The following is a 21,734-nucleotide window of genomic DNA, read 5'->3' on the forward strand; positions in this document are numbered from 1 at the left end:
TCTTGTAAATTTGTTTGAGCTCTTTGTAGATTCTGGATATTAGCCCTTTGTCAGATGAGTAGATTGCAAAAATTTTCTCCCATTCTGTAGGTGGCCTGTTCACTCTGATGGTAGCTTCTCTGCTGTGCAGAGAAATGCAAATCAAAACCACAATGAGATACCATCACACAACAGTTAGAACGGTGATCATTAAAAAGTCAGGAAACAACAGGTGCTGGAGAGGATGTGGAGAAATAGGAACACTTTTACACTGTTGGTGGGACTGTAAACTAGTTCAAACATTGGGGAAGACAGTGTGGCGACTCCTCAAGGATCTAGAACTAGAAATACCAATTGACCCAGCCATCCTATTACCGGGTATATACCCAAAGGATTATAAATTATGCTGCTAAAAAGACACATGCACATGCACACGTATGTTTACTGTGGCACTATTCACAATAGCAAAGACTTGGAACCAACCCGAATGTCCATCAGTGACAGACTGGATTAAGAAAATGTGGCACATACACACCATGGAATACTATGCAGCCACAAACAAGGATGAGCTCATGTCCTTTGTAGGGACATGGATGAAGCTGGAAACCATCATTCTGAGGAAACTATCGCAAGGACAAAAAAACCAAACCCTGCATGTTCTTACTCATAGCTGGGAACTGAACAATGAGAACACATGGACACAGGAAGGGGAACATCACACACCAGGGCCTGTGGGGTGGGGGAAGGGGGGTGGGATAGCATTAGGAGATATACCTAATGTAAATGACGAGTTAATGGGTGCAGCACACCAACATGGCACATATATACATATGTAACAAACCTGCACGTTGTGCACATGTACCCTAGAACTTAAAGTATAATAAAAAAAAAAAAAAGAAAAGAAGCTTTCAAACAAGAGAACTCTCTCACAAATGAGGACACTGTGAGGAAAACACTGAACAGTAAGCAAATTACTACTGAATCTCATAATACCACTTTGGATTGTGGCTTCTTTTTAATTTCTATTCCAATAATTGAGTAACAACACATGTGATCTGTACTTACTTTTGTTTAAAGAGAGAAGATTCCTCATCCAAACTCAGCTTTTTACGCATAGTCCCCTCAATTTCAGCTGCCAAGGATTCCTAAGAAAAAGAGTTTGAGATTTCTAAAGTGATTGTTGCCCTTAAATGAACCGTCTCTACAACCCTATACTTTGGTGTTATAATAAAATACAAGGAAATAGTCAAGGCTAACATTCATGGGAAAAAAGACATTCTGGAAATATAACTTTTAAATAAGACTCAACTACCTTTTCATAATTTTTTCAAATAGGAAAGTAGTGGAAAAGCTAATATGATAAATAGAAAATATATGTGCAGGCACAAAAAAACAAAAAGTCTGAAAGGCTGTAAACCCAGTGTTGACAGTGATTCTGTAGAGGGTGGGATTTAATGGTATTTAACAATTTCTTTTTGCTTTTCTGTAATTTCTAGCTTTTCTATAATAAACATGTATAGCTGGCTGGGCACCGTGGCTCATGCCTGTAATCCCAGCACTTTGGGAGGCCGAGGCGGGCGGATCACGAGGTCAGGAGATCAAGACCATCCTGGCTAACACGGGGAAAACCCCATCTCTACTAAAAATACAGAAAAAAAAAAAAAAAAAGAAAAAATTAGCCAGGCGTGGTAGCGGGCGCTTGTAGTCCCAGCTACTAAGGAGGCTGAGGCAGGAGAATGGCGTGAACCGGAAGGCGGAGCTTACAGTTAGCCGAGATGGCACCACTGCACTCCAGTCTGGGCGACAGAGCGAGACTCCGTCTCAAAAAAACAAAAACAAAAACAAAAACAATAAAACCAACAAAAACATGTATAGCTTTTATAATATTAAACATGTATAGCTTTTATAATATTAAAAAATAATTTAAAAAAGCAAGCAAGCTTCCTCTTCCCCCGGTCAGGGATGAGGACTAAATCCAGTGTCGACAGTGATTCTGTGGAGGGTGGGATTTAATGGGATTTAACAATTCCTTTTTGCTTTTCTGTAATTTCCAACTTTTCTGTAATAAATATGTATAGCTTTTATAATATTCAAAAATCATTTAAAAAAATGAGCAAGCTTCCTTTTCCCCTGGTCAGGGATGAGGATTCAACTAATATGAGTGACATGGCTCAGTGGGGCTAAGCTGAGGATGACTGGAATTGGAGGCAATGGTGTGAACTCATGATTTTATATATACACATATGGATGAAAACATATATAGTATAGGTATAGGTATGAAATACATATATTTCCTAGTTCTATTTGTTGAGAGGACCTAGAAGCCACAATACTCTAGTGGCAATCAATGGGCACACCTAGCACCCAGATCTTGGATTCAAAATACCATTCTTCAATAAAAGCAACCAGAGCTCTTTGGAGAAATGGCTGATTCCAGGGCTGGGACAAAAGTACAAGATGAGCTTAAAGGAGACCCTACTGACCATATCTAGGACAATCTGAATATCAAAATAGATAATAATAATCATAGCTTGTAATCTATTGAATAAAATAGAAATCCTTAAGTCCATGACATACCTAAGTGAACAAATGAACAAATAAATGGAACAGAAATGCGCTAACTTACAAAAGAAAAATGTCAATTAATAAATGTTGAAAAATGATGAAATTTGAAAATCACCGTTTGGCAGTCATCACTGCAATAACTCTGCCAGATAAGAACCATCAATGGGTGCTAAAACTAGTGGGTAATAGCTTGATGAGGAATAGGATACTTAGTCTCAAATTATCTCTCATAAAATGTTTACTTTGATCACTTGGTTGCGGTAGTATCTGCCAATTTTCATCACTACACGGTGAATTAGTAGTGTTAATTTAATTAACTGTTAATTACCATTAACTTTACAGTGGAAAAAACCAGCAGATTACCTTAGCCAAGAGACCAAAGTTAATTAATACCACCTGTAATGGGCTAAACAGCCATTATGCACCTCTTGAAACCATGCTCTGAGAATATGGCATTATTTCTGCCAAGAATGCATTACCGGAATCTAATCATGAGGATGCATCAGACAATCCTAAACTGAGGACATCCTACAAAGGCCATGAAAGAGAAATAAAGACAGAAGAACTGTCCCAGATGGAAACAACAAAATTCAAAGTATCCTTTAAAGGACAATAGTGAGACAACTGGAAAAATTCGAATGGGCTCTGTGGATTAGATGATACTACTGGATAAACACCAACTTCCTGAAGCTGATGGTTGTAGTGTGTTTATGTAGGACAGTGTCCTTAAGAGTGTCCAAATGTCCTTGTTTTTAGTAAATACACACTTAAGTACTATGGGGTAATAGGGTATATCAGCAACTTACTGTTAAAATAGCCCAGTGGGAAAAGAAAGAGAGAGAGAGATTGAATGATATGGAAAAAGCAATAACATGTTAAAAGCTGAAGAATCGATGTGAGGGATATACAAAAGTTCTTCATACTATTCTTGGAACTTTATTCTAACTTTAAAATTATTTCAAACGTAAAAAACAAAATTATGCCTCCCTATTTTTAAGAAAATCTACTAAAATTTATAGTTTCAGTCTTTTGAAAAAGTTCACAGGATTGCACAGAAGAATCAGATTGTTAAAATAACTCTTTTGAACTAACATTACAAATTCTAACATAAACTCAGAAGTTTTTATTAATATTCTTAATCCAAAAAATACCGCTTATAAATGAATTAAACAAAAATGAATCTTGTTCTCATAAGGCCTACATTCTAACAAGTTAAAAATATCAGGAGACGGCCAAGCATGGTGGCTCACGCCTGTAATCCCAGCACTTTAGGAGGCCAAGGCAGGCGGATCACGACGTCAGGAGATCGAGACCATCCTGGCTAACACGGTGAAACCCCATCTCTACTAAAAATACAAAAATTAGCTGGGCGAGGTGGCGGGTGCCTGTAGTCCCAGCTACTCGGGAGGCTGAGGCAGGAGAATGGCGTGAACCTGGGAGGCGGAGCTTGCAGTGAGCCGGGATCACGCCACTGCACTCCAGCCTGGGTGACAGAGTGAGACTCCAACTCAAAAAAAAAAAAAAAAAAAAAAAAAAAATCAGGAGACTCAAGATTTATTGAAAGAGGTTTTAGATATTCAAAGCACCATTTAAGTAAGCGGCAGGTCGTGGGCATAGGGTAGGATGATCCAAGTTTAACTAGTTCTATGGTACACAGCTGTAAACTGAATTTCGTTAGGGCTCATCTTACGTATTATTGATACAATATATCTGTAAAGTCACCGGTTAGAATAAATAAGAGTATTAAGGAAGATGTCAATATACAAATTAGGACCTAAATCAATAATTGGAGTCCAGAAACAAGGACAAACCATATAATCTCTTCTCAAGATGCTTTATGTCATCATAAACCATATCACTTTTAGGACAAACTAATCTTAAACAAATTTCATTAAATACGTAGCATCTTTCTTAGTCGCTTACCCCAGTAAAAGCTCCATATGATTGGGAGAAGTAGAGATGAGCAGCAGGGCCAGATCTACTACGAAGTTCCTTTATTTCTTCTTGAGATTCATGTAACATTCCTAGACACTCCATATTCCTGTCTTGTAACTCGTGCAGCTAAAAGAAAGGATGGTAGTGTACTTTATTGCCTTCCCAAAACAACATTAGGGAAAAAACCCCCAAAACCTTTTGGGATAAGGATTAATTTTATCCAGACGGCTAGCTAACTTTATGAATATAACTTTAATACAAAGACTAAAACAAACTAAGCAAGAAGAGTATATATATTTTGAGCTACCAGAATTAGGGAGGGGTGTCTTGGCCAAATTATACATGAATGTGACTTCCTGAAAGTCTGAAACGTAGCCAGACTACCAGAACTGTTAATTTAATATTGAATGCTTCATACCCTTAACAGAGGAAGTATAACAGCTGTAGTCAAGTTAGGTTTAGTATAATACTAATCTTTTTAAAAAAATCACTCTGAAGTCTGTAAGTGACAAGATCAAGAGTCTACAAAGTATTATATACAATGTCAGGGTCCTCAATACTCCTAAACAAGTAGTTTTCGACCCTGGTTTCAGAATCTTCTTTACAACTAGACATACATATCTGATAAAAGAGTACATAATTTTCAGAGTATATTTTAACTGTAAAATTTCTTCAAGTGCAGTATATGCCCCAGCTCATCAGAATCACCAGGGTTGAAGATGCTTACTAAAAAATGCAGATTCTAGGCTCTCACACCAGACCACTTGAAGTAGAAGCTCTTGGGATGGTGCCTGGAAATCGCCATTTAAAACTTGCTCTCCCAGGTGATTCTCTCCCCTTCCCTCCTACAAGGTATCACTCTGCTGCCCAGGGTTGAGTGCAGTGGTGTGATTATGGCTCACTGCAGCCTCAATCTTCTGGGCTTAAGCGATCCTTCTACCTCAGTCTCTCAAACAGCGGGGACCACAGGCAGGCACCACTACACCTAGCTAATTTTTTAATTTTTTTGTAGAGACAAGGTTTCCTTATGTTGGACAGGCTGGTCTCAAATCCCTGGGCTCAAGCCATCCTCCCACCTTGGCCTCCCAAAGTGCTGGGATTACAGGCATGAGCTACTGTGCCTGGCCCCAGGTGATACTAATGCATGCTAAAGAAACACTAAGTTATATTTAATAAATAAAATTTTATGTAGATAGAAAGTAAGAGATTTTTTTGCTACTTCTCCTGACATACTTGCAAAAAGATTTACTACTAGAAATTATCTTATTTTAAAAACTGTTGAGCTAGTTTAGTCGACAGGTAAAAGAGTGATATACTCCTAAAGAATCTTATAAAGTTGAAGTTTTCCCTATTAATCAAGAAGAATGTTGCCACGTTACTAGTTTTAGAGACAGGACTTTTAAAACGCTTTATTTATTTATTTAGACGAAGTCTTGCTTTGTTCCACTACAATCTCTACCTCCTAGGTTCCAGGATTCTCCTGCCTCAGCCTCCTGGGTAGCTGGGATTACAGAGGCCTGCCACAGCTGATTTTTGTATTTTTAGTAGCAACAAGGTTTCACCATGTTGGCCAGGCTGGTCTTGAACTCCTGACCTCAAGTGATCCACCCACCTCGGCCTCCCAAAGTGCTGAGATTACAGGCGTGAGCCACCACACCCAGCCAAAATGTTTTGTCTTAGATCTCATAGTTTCATCTTAACCTTTTGCTGTTGCTTTTTAAATTTGGTAATTCCCCTTTAATAATTGTTATTCATGAAGATGAAAGAAACTAGTCATTCTTTCCCCTCCTGAATTATACAAGATAAAGATTTCATTACCTCCATTGTCAGCTGTCGTTGGGCATCTTTGGAAGCTTGCAGGTGAAGTTTTAGTTCTTCCTTCTCAATCACATGCTAACAACACATTAAAAAAGACATGTGAAGCCTTTCCAAGTAAAATATAGTTACTTTCTTTTTCTTTTTTTTTGAGACAGAGTCTCGCTCTGTCACCCAGGCTGGAGTGCAGTGGTGTGATCTCGGCTCACTGCAAGCTCCGCTGCCTCCCAGGTTCACGCCATTGTCTTGCCTCAGACTCCCAAGAAGCTGGGACTACAGGCGCCCGTCACCATGCCTGGCTAATTTCTTTGTATTTTTAGTACAGACGGGGTTTCACCATGTTCACCAGGATGGTCTCGATCTCCTGACCTTGTGATCCGCCTGCCTCGGCCTCCCAAAGTGCTGGGATTATAGGCGTGAACCACTGCACCTGGCCAAATATAGCTATTTTCTTTCTTATAAAGACATGTGAAGAATTTCTCTCTGGGGTATCATCTTAGAGCCTATAAAAAGCTAACTTTTCAAAAGCTAAATAAGATGGGCATTCAAATACAAAGCCTATGAAGGTGTTCAGAGGACAATGGGCATGAGTCAATAACTTATACCACTTTCTGAGGAAGCGCTAACCCCATTTTACAAAGAGAAATAGTGACTTGAAAGTACTTATTCATGATATATTGTATGACGTAAAGATGATTAAAACAGCAATCGGCATTTTAAAAGGGCAGGGACCATGTTTATTTTGCTTACTATATCTAGCACTTAGTATGGTGTAAGAAACTATGTCAGTGCTTAACAAATATCTGTTGAATGAATGAATAAACCTACTTCTTTAAGTTTATGCTGAAGGTCTACAATCTGCGACAAAAGAGAGGAGATCTCTTCTTGGTATCGAATCAGCTCATCACTCTTCCCTGACAATTCTTCAGTCATTCTGGACATCTGAGCATTTGTTTCACCTTGGAAGCAAAAAATATATTTTTTTAATTAATATAAATGCAGAGAAGGAGTTGGCAAACTATGACTTGTGAGCTAAATCTTGTTTTATAACAAGCACTGAACTGTTGTGAATAGATTTTTCTTTAACATAAAAAAAAAAAAAAATCCAGAGAAACCGATAGAGAAAAACAAAGGTTCTTCTGAAATAGGCTAATGCTGGGAATCGAATAGGAGTCAATGAAGCTAAAAAGAGAGATGACTTATAAAGGCAAGCAGGCTAAAGGTTTTGCTTCAATCCTTTTCTTTATGAAAACGATATTTGCTCAATCTTTTTCTTTATGGAGGAAAGAGGGCTGAAAGGAGAGCAAGTGCAAAGAGATAATCTCATTCATTTCTTTGAGAACTCTTTAGGGACATAAAATCCCACAAGCAATGAAAATTCATCTTAACAAATCTAACAAAGGAACATTTCCAGAATGGAACAGTCACAATCTATGACAGAATGTGATAAAGCTATGGAAATGCTTCTGTAGGAGACAGACTTTCAGGCATACCCCTTTCAGGGATACATGGCAAACTGAGTAAAGCCTCTAGAGCAATTATTATAGCCTGGCCTTCTTACATGCACATAAAACAGAGCCTTTAAAATTCCACTAGGAATTTATTCACTCTCTATTTCATATGAAAAATTTGATATGTAAATACAAGCAGAAAAGCTACTTCTCAGTGTCATATAAAGCTATTTAAAAATTGACAGACAGCCTCTAACATTTCAAAGGATGGCAATACGGAGGCAGGAGATCTGGATCTGAGAGCTCTTGGGCAAGTCATTTCCTGTATTTTAAGGTGTAAAAGGAGGATAGTGGATTCATGGTGGAGGAGAAAATTCAATTTATATTCCTTCTGGTTCTCTAATATTCTGCTATTCTAAGATATCACATTTTGAAGCCCATAGCCCAAAGGAATTGATGATATTATCTATCATATCATTGCTTTCAACGTAAAAGGCTATATACAGTAGTCCCCACTTATCTGTGGGGGATACATTCCAGGACCAGCAGTGGATACCTGAAACCACAGATAGTACTGAACTCTACACTATATATATTATGTGTTTTCCTAGAAATAAATAACTATGATAAAGCTTAATTTATAAATTAGGCACAGTAAGAGGTTAATAACTAGTAATAAAACAATTATAACAATATTCCAGCACCCTTTGGGGCCATTACTAAGTATAATAAGGGTTACCTGAACACAAGCACTGCAATATTGTGATAATTGAGCTGGTAACTGACGGCTACTAAGAGATGGTTACTAAGTGACTGACAGGCAGGTAGTATATATGGCGTGGAGATGTTGGACAAATGGATGATTCATATCCTGGGAAGTATGGACTAGGATGGCACAACATTTCATCATGCTACTCAGAATGGCTCGTGATTTAAAACTCATGAATTGTTTATTTCTGGAATGTCTGATTTAATATTTTCAGACTGCAGTCCGGGCCATGGTTAATGGAAACGATGAGAAGTAAAACTGCAGGTAAGGGATGACTGTTGTATTTACGGAGAAATTAAATATCTTTCTCCAGTGAAGCCAATCTTTTTCCAACTGATGTTTTAAAAAATTAGTTAACATTACCTCAAACTAAAACATACTCCTTTAAAGAAACATAACTGGCACTTTATACTCATTGATTGATAGGTTTTATGCCATCATTTAAGCCCTGGCTCTGCCACTTATGAGTTTTCTGACTTTGGCTAATCATCTTCCTCTATAGGACTATTTCCTCGTCAACAACATGAGAGCTTTGGTTCCTTTCACTCTAACATGCTATAACTTACTTATGAAACATAGGTCTGTAATGATAACTGCAATTTGAAACAAATATATTTCTTAAAAATACATATGGTATCTTATTTAGGGTTGTAGGCTCAATGTGATATTCCAAGATTTTCAGTAACCATTTAAAATTGTTTCTTGAGATGCTTCTACTGAAACCAGTGATCTAACTTCTGAGGTGGAGATACCCTACCAAAGAATTGTCCAAAAGGTACAAAAGAGAGTGTGTTAATACTCACGAAGTTCTTTAACACAGTCGCTGACAAGTTGTTGTTCCTTTTCTTCATAGGTAACAGTTTCTGTCTTTATGTGACAAGCCTTCAAGAAAAAAAATCAGTATGTGACAATACCTCCTACTGATTTTACAGAAATAACTACAAAAACCTTTAATTCTCATTTGAAGACTAAATTTCATCACTTACAAAGGAAAAAACCCAACAACCTGTTCATACATCTCTACCTGGCTAATCCCTGGCCTTGGCTAAAATGATCCTTGCTTAAGTAGGACTTCCTCGATGCCCATACTATACAAGTTCACAGAATCTTATAAATTTCTGACATAGCTCTTATCACAGTTGTAACTACTTAGTTACTTGTGTAAACTCCACAAGATACATTTTCTATCCTGTGACTTTCACTATTGTACTGTCAACCTGCTACTAACCACTTTTCAGTGGGATATAAGAACAATGGAAGGCAAGGCAAATACAGCTCCTTGTTCACGATGCTCTAATTGGAGTGCCAATAGCAAATCCTTACTTATGCCGTATTTCACCTCAATAGTACCTGGACGTGAACTTTATAGCCTTTAAAGTAAAGGAAAATGGGAATTAGGTTGAACGTACCTTGGATCGAAGAGCCATATTCTCTTCTTCCAGTTCCTTGAGCTTTTCTTGCAGCATTTCCAACTGCAGCAACCCTTGAGATAAGCTAAAGGACTCATTGAACCGAAGAGGTGTAGAACAGCTGGAATCAGTTTCACTTTCTTCAGAGGCAATGGAGACAATTCGAAGTAACTCATCTTTCTTGGATAGCTCATGCTGCAGCTGATTAACCTGTCCATATAAAATGCTTGATTTTCATGTTCTTTATTTTGCATTATTTACAGCAATATAGCTTCTAATTCATGGAACAATTATTTTTCATCATAAAACAAAATCACAAAATCAGCTGCTCGGTTTTACTGACTAATGCAACAAGTACTAAAAAGAGAGTAATAAACCCCAGATATCTCCTAAGTTACAATTTTAGAGCATTAGTTCAATACTATAGCTTTTTTTCTACCCTAGGTGAGAAGAAAAGCCAATTTTCATATTGTATATATGATAGGAATATAGGAGAAAAATTCACCTAAGATAATAATACAGTCATAGTTGAAAACACGACAAAACTGAAAAACCTTCAAAGTATCAGAATAGATCCCTACTTCAAATTGTTATCATAAGGGCTTGTAATTTTAAGATGTATATCACTGTGCATGTCTTCCTAGTACTGATTTTAGTTCTAGGAAAAAATAGTTTCAATCTAAAGGCTCGAATGTTATAATCCATAATGCATTCATAAAATGCAAATGAAACCAGATAAAAATAACAAGTTACAGAAAATTTGAAATGTAACCATTCGAGTTAATAATAAATCAGTTCTTACTATAGAGGTTTATTGCTATGGAATAAATATATTTTCAAAGTTTCTTTTTCCTTTCTTCCTTTGTTTGATTTTTGAATAAAGATGCCAAGATATTTGGGTAACTATTTTTTAAAAATAAATTTCAGATAAGATCACACACAAAGTCTACACAAAAGGGTATGGACAATTTTAATATCTAAGCAGGGTGCCACAGGTATTACAGATACTTAATATAGACTTTAAGTTGACCAAGGTAGTCATGTGAGTTTTCCTCTGTATAATTAACATTTAATTTCTCTACTGATTAGTTTAATGGACACCGACAAACTCAACAAGTACTGGTGCTATTTATCTATTGCCATCGTCTCAGGGACACCTAGGAAAATAAATTTTCAACTGCATAAAACCTAATTATTTCATGCTGCAGATATTTGATCAAAGGCTTACTTGATCAAAGGCTTGTCCCAATTGCTCCTCCAGGGATTCATTCTGCTCAGATAAGACATGGTTCCGCTTTAAGAGAGCTTGTCCAATTCGAGCAGCGAGTTCCAGATCACGATCTCTCTGTTAAAATACCAAATACACCTTTTCTTTGAGTATAAACAAGATTACATGGCAGTTCAGAAATGCTGTGGTCAGTTTTGGTAAAATCAAAAGCAACGTTCTAAAAAGCATCAAGATTCATTTTAATGCCCGGATACCACAAATAAACACAGGCTCTGGCACACAGGTAGTGCTTTAAACATTGGTCAAATGGATGACCATCACTCTTCTAAATGAAAGAGGACATCCCTTTTCTTGATATCAGGTGAGATTTATTGATCATCCTAGTAATTTAAGAGTCTAGCAACCCAAACTTTAAACTTACAATTTTTGGGAATTGGAAAATGAACATAGTCTTTAAAAATGAGGATGGGGTCTGTACAGTAAAAGCTCAACAAATATTTGTTGAATGCAATTGTGTATCAAGCATGGTAATGATACAGAATTAGGTATTTAAGATACGGATCAGGTGGGTATGTAAAAAAAGAGTTCCATTTAGGGCAAAGCTATGTGCATTCAGCAGCTTAGAGGAAAGTGCAGCCAAGAGCTCTGTTGCCAACTGGTTCAAGAGTGATGATATGAAATAAAATAGGAGGTAAAAGACTGCAAATTTTGAGGCCACAGGATTCTGCCTAGAGTATAGAGAAGAAAGAAGTCTAAAGAAGCTGGTGGTAATCATGCAGGGAAGTCTGTAGAAAAGTCAAGCAATAGGCTTCCACCCAGAGTTATTATTTCTGGACAGATAGTGATACTTGGCAAGGGCATCGGAATTCCATCTGCGTGGTAGTGGTGAAGACTGTATTCTGTAGGAGAGAAAACTGTCAATATACATCTCACTGCCTTGTATGTGATCTACTTACAGTAATTATTATATAAATAAAATTAAGCTTCTATCCTTTCTCTCCATAGGCATATGAAAATTGAGGGATTATCTCCACATTTTTAAGGCTCATTTTAAATATACACTAAGCGGCATACATAGAAATCATTCTGGAGAGCTGGGGGTAGGGGGAGAAGGATATGTTAGAGAAAGACTGTCTTCAATAAGATCAACTGAAACAGGTACAAAGGGAGACCTCTACTGATTGCCAACTAGAGGATATACACTATATATCAAAAATGCCATAGACAAAGTGAGCTCAAATCATAGCTCAAACTAAAAGTAAAAGGGGGAGATATTCCAAACCGTAGGTATTGATTTGCAATGATAATGATACTGCTTTCTGAATGAGCAGCTCTGCTGTAGGGTAAGTAACAGCAGGGGTTATTTTAAAATGATTATTTTTTTTTAAAGATTAATGCTTTTCTAGGAAGGGGAGGCCAGCCAACACCATTAAATAAATAATTAACTATAAATCTTCTATAGCATTATCACAATAATAAACTTCAGGAAACATTCTACTTTGAAATGTCAGTTGTTCCAGTAGTAACAACCTTATACAAAATAACCCAGAGCACATACAACATTTTCCATTTGATGTGCAAATTTGATCCTCAAGTTTTACCTTTTTGTACTGGAGAAAGAAAAGATATTCCTACCTCTGCCAGGAGATGTGTAACCATGTCGATGTCATTGTAAGTTTTGGTCATCTGCTCCACCCTGTCTGTGCCTAGAACTAATATAGTTAAAAACAACTATTTATAGGCTTTAGCAATAATGGAAAAATTTAAATATTAATAAGAATTGAGAGATAACAACAACAAAAACCTCAGGTTTTTACAAAAAGTCATTCAGGAGAATAAAAATATATGTGAAAAAAAGAAATGTTTCATGTATTAGACACTCAAGAAATAGTCCAATCATTACAAACAAAGTGCATATCATACAATAATTAAGAAAGTATCAAATGATCATAAGGCAGTCACATCTTGACTATCTCCTACTTCCCTGGTAAGACAGGAAGTTTGGGACACTCACTTATGAGAATGATGGCTGGGAGAATGGATTGTTACTGATAGATTTACAGTCTAATCTAAATTAAAGTTACTAACGGGTATTAGTGAGGGGTTATGCTGTCACAAAGGAATTTAATTGGAATTCTGCTGTGATTATCTTAACCATCTATGATCATCTACCACATGAGCTAATGTAAACAAGGAACAGGACTTGTAGGACTTTTTCTGGTTCTGTTATGAACCATTATTCCTTTAAGCTTAATTAAAAACCCTTTATCTGTATAAAAATCTTTCTCCCATCCAGGTCTCAGCTATAAAATAAATTGCATGCTACATTATCAGTTGTATAATTCAAGCCCTGTATTTCTACACTTCACAAATTCAGGAATTATCAATATACCTGGATAATTTAGTTCAAAATAGAAGGACAAATATGACTCCAATGATTCCAGTCACACTAAACAGTATCTTAAAGTTAATAATGCATAACAAAAGAGGGCTCTTTTGACTTTGAACATGATATGTTACTGCAGAACATAAATCTGTGTTTGACTTAGACTGCTTTTATTACAACTAGTTTGCCTTGAAGTGTGAAAAGGACAGGGGCTTTGGAGTAGAAAAGCTGAATTCATAAATTTTAGGGAGCTGGAACAAGTCATTTAACCCTTCTGAGATTCAGATAATAAATATGGAGGCGATAACACATCTCATGAGGTTATTAAGAAGATCAAATATGATAATCTACTGAGCAATAAATTATTCGGTAAACTGCTAAGTATCATATAACTGTTTATAATTACTACTCCTAAACAGAACTGGTAGGTATGAAATGATCCTGACTTTATATTCTTTGAGTTGGCAGTAATTCGTAGTTCCATAGTCCCGTCTTAACACTTTAGGGTATCCAAAAGACTGAGTATGAAGGGATATCATTAGATATGTTTTACTTTTATCTGAGCTTTTTATTTTCTCCCTAGCACCACTGACTAAAATGAATCTGGGAATTACCTATAGCTTAATTATTAATAACAGCCTTATTCCTAGTTAAAAGTAAAACAAAGTGCTGGCTTGATGGTAATGAGGAGATAACTAAAAAAGATTTAAACTGAAAATATAAAAACTTTTCTTAAAACCTAGAAATAAACATTTGTACTCCAAAAGAATTTATATTTACAAATAGAGAAACTAACACAATGATTTAACCACAGTGATAAGGGAAACAGACTTTTGGGCCTAAGGAATAGACACAGTATAATTTGGTAGCATAGCGGGAACAAAGGATTAAATAATTAAGGCAAATACTTACAGTGAATGGTCTCCTCTACTTCTGGTCTCAATAACAAAATTAGGAGAAAAATATAAAATCAACATATCCATGCTCTAAACTAATTACAGAAAACCAGACAATGGTTGTAAACCCAAATGTAGTATAGAGCAATGGCTCTTAACTCCAGATTCTGATTTAATTAATTTCAGGGAGCCCTATGGCGCTGGTAGTATGTAGAAGATTCCCAGGTGTTGAAAATGACGTGGAGCCAGGAATTAAAATCACCAATCTAGGGTTAACACTCAAAGCAAAAATCAGGCATCCTATAGACTCAGTTAAAACCAGTTTTTATACAACTAGTTTAAAAAACACACGACATGATTGACCAGAGTTAAAGATGAAGTGGCAGATTTAACTTGGAGTAAGACTAGTAAGTTAAGGATATAAAAAACAACTGTGAACCACAAGTCATATATGATGAAAGGGGAATAAAAAAATGAAAGACACAGTAACACAGTAAAGAAATGTTTAGAATAAAATATGTTTTAGTAAGGAGGAATGAAAATATATTTCCTATAAATGCTTACCATCTGTTACAGCATAAAAATTTAAAGCTGAACCTTAAGAAGTTATCTAGTTTAATGATCTTACTTTCCTGTATGAGGAATCTTCTTTGAGAGAAATTATGTGGCACGTTCAAGACCGCGAAGAAAGTTATTAGTGGCAAAGCTAGGATTTTACTATGGAGATGATGAGATGATAATAACGCTCATCTCACAAGGTCATTAGAAAAAACTCAGATGGTTTAAGAGTCCAGTAATGAGCTCTTTCCACTTTGCTGCTGTTTCTGCCGCAGCCCCACTAAGAACACAAAAAAGTCCTTGTCGAATGAAATACCAGCATATACATCTGTGAATGCATGTTATATAATAAAACAGCATAGATCCCAATTTTGCTTTTTAAAGTGTGAGCATATCTATAAATATCTATATTGAAGAGAGCCTGGAAGGATATACATTAAAATGTTAATGTAGTTATCTCTGGGTAAGGATTATGGCTGATCTGTTTTCTTTTCAGTGTTTTGCCAATTTTCCATAAAGAACAAATGTTATCTTTCCAAACAGAAAAAAAACCCAGAAAACAAAAAACAAAAAACAAAAAACTCCACAAAAACCCAGCAACCCTTGTTAAAAAGTTTCAAAAAGCAAAAATGAACTTTAAAATGCCTAAGTATTTGTTATGGCAAAGAAGTTATATAGTGCAATCAGAATTTTCAAATTCTTACATTGTATGTGCAGCCTAGATACTACAAACTCACAAAAGCTGGGCCTCTTCAATCGCACAGAAAGATGTCAGGCACAAAACAGAAAGGAACACAATGGATTTTTCTCTCTGCAGTGGAATCAGTTTTGTCTTCTCTTCCTTAACACAACACTCCTGATAAAGACACGCTGCTTGGAACGATTCCAAAAGTACTCAGGGCAAAACTCTTAAGTGTTTAATGTCTTGGCTTTTAGACATTGTAATTAAATGCTTCAAAAACCACAGACTAGTTCTTCATCATAATTCTGTAACCAAGAATGTAGAGATAGCCAAGCAGGTTGTCTTTGTTAAAATCAATCCTATCAAAACATATTTTCCCTTCAGTTTTCAGTTGTTGAAAATATGTTAAATGATACAGAAATTAGCAACGATCCTGGCTTATTTCCAGACACGCACTTTCCTAACTCTCTAAAAAAGTATTTATACATCAGGGAGATGATAGATATTTTTACAGAACAATTTTGCAACTTGTTTCCAGAGGTTGTTAATTAATGTGCAATATTTTTGGTGTAATATTTGGAGAATCTAATGTTCCTGAAAATATGGGGTGGGAGTTTAACATACATAAGCACTTCACTAATCCTTACTTTATGTTCTAGCCCTGCATAATTTCACAGTAACTGGCTCAATCTCAGATTATTTTCAGGATGGGAAACACCGTTGATAATCCATTCTAGTATCTGCCATTTACATGAGATGGTGCTTGATAGTTCTCTCATATGTCCCTTTTCAAGATCTAAAGTTTTTACCCCAATTATTGAATTCCAAAAAGAATTCTAATCCTGTAGCACTCTCCAACGTTCTCACACCAAAACCAACAAAACCAACAACAAAAAAATAGAAATGAAACACAAACAGTGCCCACATGGCATAGTAAAAGCTACAATAGCTCCTGACAACTACAGACCGGTCCTGAGGTTTTAACCCTAAAGAAGCGACCACAGCCATTGCTGCTACGATACAGCAAACATTTCTGCCTTCAAAATGACTGAGAGAAACTGATGATACACACCATCTAGGGCAGTCTTTCTCAACAGGATTCCAGGGCAGAATCAGGCCCTACAGACCATTTGAATGACAATTTTCTCAATTCTCCCAAGGACTGTACAAAGCTAGTACCTGATGCATGGATGATAAGGCAATCCATTGTATAAACGCTAAGTGTCTTAGAGTATATAGCTTAATTCTCTTGTGGAACCGAAGGAGAGAGTTTATCTAGGGGAAAAATAAATCTGCTAACCTCTATGACTGGGCTTATGGTTAACACTTCCTGAACTTCATCTGTCATACGTCCTTTTCTGCCAGTACAGGTTAATAATTTTTGAGGGCAGAGCCTGAGGAAAAGTATACCTACTAACTGGAAGTAATAACTTCTATGACCATATTTGTCTGCAAAATTATACACTCTCCCCAATTCCTTAATTCTCCTATTAATGTCACTGTGAAATGGCCATTTACTTTGGTTGGCGATGCTTTGTATCAGTGGTTCTCAAACTTGAGTGTGCATCAGTATCACCAGGAAGACTCTTTAAAACGCAGACAGCTAGGACTGTCTCACTCCCAGAGTCTCTGATTTTGTAGGTGGAGTAGGGGGCCCAAGTATATGAATTTCTAACAATTTCTCAAGTGACATTGATTGCAGGGGTCCACACTTTGAGAACCACTGCCTAAAATAAAACTTAGATAATCAATCATTTTTCCCCCTCTTATGCCTTAGGAAGTGGTAAAGGTGATGATCCTCTATTACCAAATAAAACCCCCTGAAAGAATCATGTTTCTAACATTAGCCTTTAAATGAATAAACGGTACAGTCTGTAACGTGTTCTGATTGCACAGCTCCCCCACAGCTCACTCTGGGACTCAGTCTTAATAAAATCAAGAAAACCCTGGGTGGCCTGTTCCGCAGGTAAAACACTTTTTGACCATCTTAAACTTTACATGTGTGTGGCAGGGACTGGGATGGATTGATTGATTTTTTTGCCCACTCATTGCTCTCCCAATGTTCTATCTTAAAAGTAAACAATCTCTTTCTGGATTGGGTGACTTCAGACAACTACCCACTCTTCCCCATTTCTTGTGAGATAGGCTCCGAAGCTCAGATGCTGGCTACGTTTCCTTCCAAATCACTATCTTCTCACAGCTCTTTCAATTTCTTTGTGTTATATAAGAAAGAAAGTGCCTTTGCCTGTGCCGCCTTTTTACTAGGTGTTAAAATTCATTTTAAAAAGCACAAGTATCCACTGGCATGTGAGAGGAAGAGATATGCCCAAAGTAACCCAGGGAGCTGAGCTCTAGGATGGTTTGCCAGGGTACATTGTAATTATTCAAAACCACAAATCTCGAAATCTCAGAGGGATAGAAAACTGTGGGAAAGGGTGAGAGAATGTGTTGTATCTTCCTTTTTAAACTTTGGTCAATTTGCTAAATAAAATAAATCATTTAGCTTTTACATTCACAAGGTGTAAATGCATAATGAAGTTTATATATGATTTAACCATTAACCTTTAAAATAACAGTGGAATTTAAAGTACAGTGCAAAGGTAAATTATCAGTATCATCCTAGCTTATTTGCTTCACGATCTTAGGTATATCATGTATAGTTCAATTTTCAAACTGTTGAAGTGAAAATAGTACCATTACACTAAAGAAATAGGACAGTTTTCCAGAACCCTGAAGTCTGGGTCAGTATCATCCTATTAATCTCAAGTTTTAAATTGCTCCCTTGGACACTATCATTTTGTAAAAAGTCTTGGAAAGTATTTTAAATTTTGCCTTTTATTTTCTAGGCTTTTTACTTATAATTCATCCTAAAAGTTAACTCCATTAAATCATGATCTAAGACTACTTTCTAGCTATAGTTTTGCCGCTCAGTAGCTGAGAGGACAAAGAACAAATAAACTGAAGGGCACTTTCTGTGACACTTTATCAAAATAATGACAAACTAAATTTATCCAGATGAAATTTCAGTTTGAAAGTTCTTGGCAATTTAGGCCGGGTGTGGTGGCTCACACCTGTAATCTCACCACTCTGGGAGGCCGAGGCGGGCGGATCACAAGGTCGGGAGTTCAAGACCAACCTGACCAACATGGTGAAACCTCGTCTCTACTAAAAATACAAAAATTAGCTGGCATGGTGGTGTGCGCCTGTAATCCCAGCTACTCAGGAGGCTGAGGCAGGACAATCGCTTGAACCTGGGGGGCAGAGGTTGCAGTGAGGTGAGATTGTGCCACTGTACTCCGGCCTGGGCAACAGAGCAAGACTCTGTCTCAAAAAAAAGAAAAGAAAGTTCTCAGAAATTTAAACACTCAAGGAACAAAGGACACCAGAAATAAGAAAGACTGTTCCGTCTAAAAACTATTTTCCAGAAAAATCTCAAGCAAGCAAATTCTCAAACTAAAATGTCAAGAAAACCTTTGGAGCCTTAATTTAACTTAATTTAGCTATTTAAAAGAAATATTAAGGACAAAAACACAATTGTATTTGGGCTTCTTGATATTTCAGTTTCTGAAATAATGTTTATACATTATTTATATTTATACATAAAAAACAATCTGGCATTAAAACACTACAACACTCACTGGGCTTCTTGATATTTCAGTTTCAGCTGAAACGATGTTTATAATTTTTTTTGAGTAGTAATAAGTTCTAAGAAACGACTAGAAAAAAATTCGAGGAAACTAGTGCTAAAAACAAGTTAATGATTATGATGAAAATGAGTATTGCACAATAGTCATTCTCCAACGACAATCTGGCATTAAACACTGAAGCACTCACTGGGAAAATGTCTAGGATCTGATGCAATCACCTACTTAATTCTAATTAAAGGAATTTCACAAACATATCAATATTGAACTCATAAGATTTTATTATATATCCTAATAGCTACTGTGCACAAAACATTTTTTACCAAATGAATTTTCAGAAAAGTAATTTCAGCCTTAATGCAGATTTTTGGGATAAAATCAAATGCAAAAGGGTCTCCATACTTCGAAGTTCAAAAATTTCCTTGTCCTTTCTAATAGCTTGGTGTAAAACAGACCTATTTTTAGGACAAATCTGGCTCAGTCTCTCACTTAGGAATCCTTAAATAATAAATATTACTATATAGTGTATATTTATTTCTCCTGGCATCATTAAAACTTCTTATATATCTAAGAACTATGCTTAATTATGCTGACATAATTCTTGTGACTGTGTTTAATAAAGATATTAATAAAGATAAAAGTCAAAAGCTGATAGCTTAGGATACCAAACTACTGGGATAATAAATGTTGACAGTTATAAAGGAATATTAAAATTTTAAATCACTTCGCTTTTTAAAAAGTTCCCTTTTCTACTCAGTCTGAGGAAAATATCAAATCATGAAAACATCTAAGTATATTTACAACACTGGACACTGAGAGTCCTAAGGATGACAAACTTTCTGCATTCAGACATAACACAGAATTATCTCTTCCTGTGAAATCAGTTCACATGAAAGTAGGTATACACTGAACAATGGCTATTAAACATCAATGCTTTAAAAATCAATACCAAGATACCCATGATCATTACTTCAATGCACAGACTAAAAGAGTAAAAAAATACTCACTCATATAGCGGAAAGTCTCTTCAGCAAGGACTGGAGAGAGGGCATCAGATGCATGTTGCTGCTGGTGTGCAGACTGAGTCCAGTCTTGATTTTCATATAGAAAGAGAGTGTCTACTTTTAGCCTATACTGTGGTAGTTGTTCTTCTAGCAGACTCACCAGCTCAACTTCAGGGAGATCCTCATTGGAGCAGACATCTGAAGAGGAGAGTCTATGTAAATGAATCCAATATATTTCAACTTTTACTAGGCTACAGAGAAAATGATGAAAATTAGTTTTTCTAAAGTAGGACAACCAAAGAAATATTAGACAAGATAATTTCTCCACTGATTTTTATTAGTATATCCTAATAGTATAGTTTTTTTTTTTTCTTTTAGTAAGAGAAATTCTAAAGTAAAAATGATGGCATACATTTTTTTGACAGTAATTTTTAAAAAGTCTTTTTAATTGACACAAAATAATTGGATATATTTATGGGGTACATGTGATATTTTGACACCTGTATACAATGTATAATGATCAAATCAAGGTAATTAGCACATTCCTTACCTCAAGCATTTATCATTTCTTTGCATTGAGGACATTCAAAATCCTACCTTTTATCTGTTTGAAAATATACAACAAATTATTGCCAAGTATAGCCACCCTATGGTGCTAAAGAACACTGGAACTTATTCCACCTATCCAGCTGTAATTTTGTATCTGTTAACCAACATCTCCTGATCGCTCCTTCCTGCTACCCTTCCTAGCCTCTAGTAATCACTATTCTACTCTCTACTTCTAGATCAACTTTGTCAGCTTCCACATGAGTAAGAACATGCAGATACCACAAATCTGAATTATATACTATCTAAATATATTGCTTAGTGACTATAACTATGTTTTTTTTTATTTTTAATTTTTTAATTTTTAAATTTTAGGTTCAGGGGTACATGTGCAGGTTTGTTATATAGGTAAACTCATGTCATGGGGGTTTGTTGTACAGATTATTTTGTCACCCAGGTACTAGGCCTAGTAACCCAACAGTTATTTTTTCTGATCCTCTCCCCCTTCCCACCCTCATCCCTCACATACGCCCGTCTGTTGTTCCTGTCTTTATAACTATGCTTTTAAAGTTTAGAATTAATTTGTAGAAATTTCATATTTTCTCCCTATCAACCTATTTAGTACTGTTTAAAAGAGGTGTATGTCTCTGAAGCAGCAGCAGGCTGCTTAATTTTTAAACAGTATTTTTAACTGACACAAAATAATTGGATATATACTTTTTAAAAACAAAGTGAAAGGGGTCTGATCTCAACTTACATGCTTGGGGGAAAAAGCAATACAAAGCAACCAACAGAAAATAGTTTCAAAGGGATAAAATGATATGCTCTTTAATAACAAAATTTGAATTCTGTGGATGATTCTTCAAA

At 36.1% G+C, this 21,734-nt stretch overlaps 1 protein-coding gene across 9 annotated transcripts in view; it reads right to left on the reverse strand.

The window, feature by feature from the left end:
• TRAK2 (trafficking kinesin protein 2) overlaps window positions 1–21,734 on the reverse strand; it is a 76,271-nt gene that overhangs the window by 12,501 nt on the left and 42,036 nt on the right. For 3 of the 9 annotated variants that reach the window (XM_005573926.4, XM_074009742.1, XM_005573927.5), the window contains exons 3-11: window positions 20,325–20,519; window positions 12,787–12,863; window positions 11,152–11,268; window positions 9,924–10,133; window positions 9,318–9,396; window positions 7,123–7,253; window positions 6,298–6,372; window positions 4,468–4,605; window positions 1,045–1,124 (exon numbers count right to left, since the gene is read on the reverse strand). In XM_005573926.4, coding sequence (XP_005573983.3) covers window positions 1,045–1,124; window positions 4,468–4,605; window positions 6,298–6,372; window positions 7,123–7,253; window positions 9,318–9,396; window positions 9,924–10,133; window positions 11,152–11,268; window positions 12,787–12,863; window positions 20,325–20,519 — 1,102 coding nt within the window. Of the gene's footprint in view, window positions 1–1,044; window positions 1,125–4,467; window positions 4,606–6,297; window positions 6,373–7,122; window positions 7,254–9,317; window positions 9,397–9,923; window positions 10,134–11,151; window positions 11,269–12,786; window positions 12,864–20,324; window positions 20,534–21,734 lie in introns of all 9 variants that reach the window. The other 6 variants (XM_074009745.1, XM_074009747.1, XM_074009746.1 and 3 more) reach the window with 3 other exon arrangements.

Source organism: Macaca fascicularis, chromosome 12 (genome assembly GCF_037993035.2).
Source record: "Macaca fascicularis isolate 582-1 chromosome 12, T2T-MFA8v1.1".
NCBI lineage: Eukaryota > Metazoa > Chordata > Mammalia > Primates > Cercopithecidae > Macaca > Macaca fascicularis.